General features: G+C 40.6%; 1 protein-coding gene across 2 annotated transcripts in view; it reads left to right on the top strand.

Moving 5' to 3' along the window:
- The window catches only part of CNOT8 (CCR4-NOT transcription complex subunit 8), a 10,949-nt gene extending 5,422 nt beyond the window's left edge, over positions 1-5,527 (top strand). For both annotated transcript variants that reach the window (XM_027885614.1, XM_027885613.1), the window contains exons 2-6: positions 356-549; positions 1,959-2,120; positions 2,925-3,069; positions 3,744-3,854; positions 4,184-5,527. In XM_027885614.1, coding sequence (XP_027741415.1) covers positions 356-549; positions 1,959-2,120; positions 2,925-3,069; positions 3,744-3,854; positions 4,184-4,333 — 762 coding nt within the window. In that variant the 3' untranslated portion in view covers positions 4,334-5,527. The remainder of the gene's footprint in view (positions 1-355; positions 550-1,958; positions 2,121-2,924; positions 3,070-3,743; positions 3,855-4,183) is intronic.
- Positions 5,528-6,273: the final 746 nt, after the last annotated feature.

Here is a 6,273-nt window from a genome sequence, read left to right as displayed (position 1 = left end):
GAGGGAGTCCGCTGCAAGAGAGAGATGTCTAGGTTGTACAGTAATGCATGTTGGAGGGCTTTGCAACATTTTTAATTTGGAATAAAACAAAACTGTAAGAAGGGATATGTGTGGTAAATTAATGAATGAAATAGTTTATTAATTGTGCGAGGTTTTTTGGTGTCTGACTTGTAGCAGTTTAAAAGCTGTATGAACATGGAAAAGGAAGGGGAAAAAAGCTGATTTTTACAGAACAACTCACAGAATACAGTGCTGAGACCTGCAAGTGTGGACTCAGATAAACTTTTAATAGAGGGATAATAGTGACTTCTATGACAGAGAACATGATGAAACAAAATTTCCCCTTCTGTCCTAGGACACAGAGTTTCCTGGAGTTGTTGTGAGGCCGATCGGGGAATTCCGCAGTTCCATAGACTACCAGTACCAGCTCCTGCGGTGTAACGTCGACCTGCTGAAAATTATCCAGCTGGGCCTCACTTTCACAAATGAGAAGGGGGAATATCCTTCTGGCATCAACACCTGGCAGTTTAACTTCAAATTCAACCTCACGTGAGTCTTTCGAGCCGGGGAATAATTTCCTGTTCTCTTCTGCTATGGAGATGTTTTCCTTTGGCAAATTCTGGTGTCCCTGTGCTCATCATCACTGGCTGGTTCCCAGCACTAGGAACTCAGATTCTAATGCAGATTATGGGGGAGCCTATTTTGGAGTGCCAGGAGTTAACAATGTTTCTGGAAGTCAAAGCCACGCTAAAATCCTTAATTACCCTTTCTCATAATAATTTTACGTGTCTTTTATTCTGGAACAACGTTATAGTCTGAAACTTCATGTATTTTATATCTCTCTATATAAAACCAACGTCTTTCTGCTAGAAATAAATGGATGTGCTGTTTCCATCGTAAAGGAAAAGACCTCCTTACAGATCCATGGTAAAATATAAACTGGAATCCAAAAACATGTTGGTGTAATCATCACACTTCTTCAGGAGAATGAATATTGTTAAATGAAGCGTGGCAGTTCTTGTCTCCTCCATCCTGCAATATCCTGGGTTGCAGCTGAAACAAGTTTCATTATCCCTTCCCCTGTAATTATAAAGACAAACTCAGCATAATTACCACTAGAGCTGTCTGGAAATAAAGAAAGGTTTATGTGGCAAAACCACAGATTTATAGGAAATCAATCAGTATTTTTATGAAGCTGTCATTGGAAAGCATTAGTTACTTTGTGCAGGGCATACAGTTCTCGAACCCAGAAGTTGTGCTGTTTACTCCACAAACCTGTGAACCTCTTAGAAGTATTGAAATCAGAGTGAAGGGGTTTTGACAGTGTGATCACTTCATTTGACTGAGTAATCATATTGATAGGAGCTTTGATCTATGTGTTGACGTGTCCTTTCCTCCCCCTCAAATGAAGCAAACCAGTAAAGAAGTCAGGTTCCTGCTCAGCTCTCTACAGCACGTCATCACTCATCCCTGTCCTCCTTCCTGAGTCAAGGATGATGCAATTTTGTTTACTCCCAGAGATGGAAGTGGAGGTGATGATAAGGTGGTACATGCTGTGAAGTGAAAAGGAAAAATGTGGACAGGAATGACGCTCAGTGCTTTAGAGCTGCACATCTTCCTCTTTGGGAGAACTCCCCTTTTCTCTGGATGATCTGTTGTGCTTCCCTTTGCCTTGCAGAAGTGGCATTTTTCATAACTCTGTTTTGGATCTGTGGAGTTGGAATCTTTGGAATTTGCACTAGCAACAGAATTATTAACTAGTTATGATTGCAGAACAGGTTGTTACAGAGGTAGGAAGCTGTGGTAGTGATATTAAAACTGAGTCAGTTTGAATTTTCTAAATGTGGAACTCAGAGGTCTCTTACTGGTCAGTCTTGAAATACAATGTGCAGACAGTTTTTCTAAAATGAGCTTATCTTGGCAGCACCTTAAGTTCAAACCTGCTTTTTTGTCTCCAGGGAGGACATGTACTCTCAGGATTCCATAGACCTCCTTGCTAGCTCTGGGCTGCAGTTCCAGAAGCACGAAGAAGAAGGGATTGATACCCTGCATTTTGCTGAGTTGCTGATGACATCTGGGGTTGTCCTCAGTGACAGTGTGAAATGGCTCTCCTTCCACAGGTGGGTCTGAGATGGTCGCTGATCCTGTCAAATCTCTTCTCGATTCTCTGCTTTTTTCCATGGAGACTGACCCAGATCTTAAGGAGGAAAATTAGCAGTCCTGCAGTTCTTAAAATAAGCTACGAAGGCCCAGTTTGAGAAGTAAGGACACTTGACTCTTCATGGTCTGAATTTTGTGTATGTGTTGCTTGTAAATCCTCTTGCTGTTACGGTTTCCCTCAATGGAAGAAGTTAGGAACGATTTAAAATGTGATTTCTACACTTTAGTAAATGCATTGTAAAGTAAGGATTTTGTTTCTTTTTCCTTACCATAATGGTGGTGGTGCTCTGAACTTCCATCTTGTGTTTATATAGAACAAGAAACCTGTGTGGTTAAGATGTGTTTCCTGTAGCATTTCAACCAACCTGATTGCAAAGCCTCTGGTCTCTGATGCCATCACAAGTGAAAGGACCTGCCACCACCTCCTCCTCTCTCAACAGATACTTGCAGGGTTTCCTGCTTGTCTGTATTGTCCATAGCTACACAAATACACAGTGTTGGGAAGAAATGTATATTCTTCCCAATGGCTTAGCTGTTTCACAAGAGGTTAGTGGAGTCACTTGAGGAAGATTCCAAAGTTCTACACTGACAGGAAAGTCAGGATGAGTTCTGGCTCTGATCCAGAGAACTTTTATGAATGTCAGAAAATGTTAAGGCTTGAAAGGTAGAGTGAGTGAAATTCTGTTGAAAAATGAGAGATACTGGTACTGACTGAGTTACAGGTGCTGCCTGCTTATCTGGTTTCTGTATGGGTTTTTTTTCAGTGGTTATGATTTTGGCTACATGGTGAAGTTGTTGACAGATTCCAGGTTACCAGAAGAGGAACATGAATTTTTCCATATCTTGAACCTTTTCTTCCCATCTATCTATGATGTGAAGTACTTAATGAAAAGCTGCAAAAACCTCAAGGTAAGTTGTGTCTCCCCAGCCAGCAAGTGGTGGGCATCAACACTGTAAAAGTACAGGAAGCTGAGTGACAGAACTGCTGCTTATATTGTCTTAAAACTGGAACTTGTGTAAAAGCCAGCGGTGACACAGAAGCACCTGTGACACGGTTTGTATCTAATGGATACTGCCCCCCCATATGAGACTTATGAGTATGGTTATTATAAAGGGGACATTCCTGTAATGGGGAATTCCCTTCCGGTTTGTGTATCAGAGGCTAATTATAATTCAGCATAGTTATCTTTCCTATGCAGGGGTATTTCTTTTACATGAACCACTCCATGACTTCATTAGTTGATCAATTAGTAGACACTCAGAGGGTTGAAAGTAATTTATCTACTGAATCACAGCCTTGTTTGAGTAAAGGGAGGGAAAGGTCCAGCATGTGTAACCTATGAATGTACCCACAGTCATCTCAAGTATCTGCAGCAGGAAAGGAAGGCACCTAAATTTGAGGAGAGTTATTTATGCACTCTTGAACAGTATTTGCCAGTGTTTCACTCACAGCTGGTGTGTGTACTGCTGGAATCTGCATCAATTCATCATATTCAGTGTTTGTCCTCATGTTTTGGAGAAGTGTGGCAATTTTGGCAAGAGATAGATCTTCTAAAATAAAACCTGTTCTGTTCTCTTTGCAGGGTGGCCTTCAGGAAGTGGCAGATCAGCTGGATTTGCAGCGAATTGGACGACAACACCAGGCAGGATCAGACTCTCTTCTCACAGGAATGGCGTTCTTCAGAATGAAAGAGGTACTGCAGTGTCCTCCTTTGTCCTGTTTCTGTCCATAAATGTCAACATGTACAGTGTGTTGTTTGTTTTGTTTTGGATCTTTCTGAGCCATCACACTTCCAACTGTCAGTAATGGGAGTTGTTGATATTGGCACAGACTTGTTCTGTTTACTCCTCTTTAATGTGCTTATTTTAATTTGCACACTGCATCTTAGAGGTGGCCGATTTCAAATGAGCTGTTTAATTAGCATTGGATGCTTTCTGATTTAGAGGCACAATCTGTTTCTCTTCCCTGTTTTTTTATTTTGTGGTTTTTTGTTGTTTTGTTTTGTTTTTTTTTAATCTGCAGTTGTTTTTTGAGGATACAATTGACGATGCAAAGTATTGTGGGCGACTGTACGGCCTTGGCACGGGGGTGGCTCAGAAACAAAATGAAGATGTGGACTCAGCCCAAGAGAAAATGAGCATTTTGGCCATTATCAACAACATGCAGCCGTGATGAGCGGTGCCCCTCAGCAGAACATGTTTACCACATTGGCAGCTGCTGTCCTCAACCATTTTCCCTAATAGTGTCTCAAACAAAAGGCATCTCCAGTCCACAGGCTGCACAAGGCCTGCAGTGTTGCTGAAGAGCTGCATCTTCATTTGAAACCCAGAAGAGCTGACTGAATTCCTAATACCAGCATTTGTGGTTTGCCATATTTTTAATACCAAGGGCAAAGGACAGAATCTACTGTGTATACCTCTGTTTTGTTTTTTTTTTTTCCTCTTTATACTGTACAGAATCTGCAAGGAAGATTTAATGGTAGAATATTCGGTAGAGCTAAAGGTCTGGAAATCCAGTGACAATGGACACAGACATGCACACAAATTTGCAATTTATGCTTTATAAAGCTTATTTTAAAACTTCTGCATGGTGTGAGGGTGACAGCTTCACCTCATGTTTTGCTAATTTTATCTTCGTGTAGTCTGTGAAAATTGCTCCCTTTGATCACTGCAGAGGTTTGGGAGTGGATGACATTAAAAATGATCCTTGCAGCTAAAAATACTCAAGAGATTTGCTTTAACAACCGTGGGAATGGATATGAATGGAGCTGATTTGATCAGCACTCCTCAGTTTCTAACTCTGTATGTTACAGGTTTGAACCACACTGAGCCTCAGCTTTGTTCTTACGGGTATTAAGGAGCTGTTCTGGAAACAGATTCAGAGGCCCAAAAGTTTGACCTTTGACAGGGGATTGGACCAATACTCTGACTTCAGTTTTCTTCAACTTACCCTACAAATTTTCTTCTTCTCCTTGCAACACAACTAGTACAGCAGATGGATAAGTATTTGCTCCTCTTCTCTCCCCTGCTTCTCCAGCCCCTTATTTTACAGTTTGCTTAACAGATAAAACAACTGGTTCTTTTCATTATACACACCTAAAAAGCAGTTAGAGGATGAAAGAACTTGGGATTCTGACTTTGAAAAAAATGAGCTATTCTGCAGTACCTTTTTTTTCAACAGCTCTGTAATGACATTTCTTAAAAAAAAAAAAAATCCCTTTTGGACATGTCACACTTGAAGTTCTTAAGACTTTGGCATTTTAAAAAGTCTTAATCCATTGTTATGAGTTGAGGTTTAGAGCTGGTATTTAAAATGCTTGTAAATACTAGTTACTATTTTTTGTAAAATAAATTTTTTTAAACCAGGCTTTGTTTTGGATTTTCCATCAAGCACTAAAATTTCCAAAGTTGAGGCTCTGGAATCTGAATTTGGGCAATACCATGCTAAAAGGTGCTCAAGTTTGTTTCCTTTACTATTTATGATGCACAACTGGAGTAGTTCTTTGTAAAATCTCCTTTTGAGCTTACTGTGCAATAGCTGATGAAAGCTGAGCTGAAGATCTCTGGGGGATTTGTGTTCTCGTCTTGCTCAGCTCAGCAATGCTCGCAGGAGGGTGGAGTATTCTTGTGTGTGACATTTTCCTGCTCCATCTAAACTGGTGGTTCCCGCTGTAGATGCAGGAAGGCAGGTTGGTTAAGCACTGGCTCCCCCGCGTGGTTCTCGGGTACTTTGTACAGAATTTAACAAGTTCAAGTAGGTGACAACAGTTTAGTGCTTAACACATCTACAGAAAGATCTTCTAATAGTCCAACCCCTGGCTTTCACCTGCTGCTCTTGAAGTTGTTCTAAGGCTTTATTTAGCTTGAAGCAGGAAATCTATCAGGATTAAGTCTGAATTTTGGCTGGAAGAATTTGGAACACCCTCTGATCTAAAAAATCCATCACTTCTTTTAAACAATGACCTTTAGTGTACTTATAAACTTCCTAAATTCATGGTGCATACTCTCCTCCCACCCACATCAACCTTTCTGCTGCATTGTGTTCACTAAGTGCTTTTCTTAGGAAGAGTTACTTTTTCTGACCAGACAAAGCCTTTAGGTAAGGTGTAAAAC

Source organism: Empidonax traillii, unplaced genomic scaffold, assembly GCF_003031625.1.
Source record: "Empidonax traillii isolate 1590-97213 ecotype Southwest subspecies unplaced genomic scaffold, ASM303162v1 scaffold168:size1726349, whole genome shotgun sequence".
In the NCBI taxonomy this organism is placed as follows: domain Eukaryota; kingdom Metazoa; phylum Chordata; class Aves; order Passeriformes; family Tyrannidae; genus Empidonax; species Empidonax traillii.
Note: the sequence above shows the minus strand (reverse complement) of the source record. Positions and strands in the feature narration are given on the sequence as shown.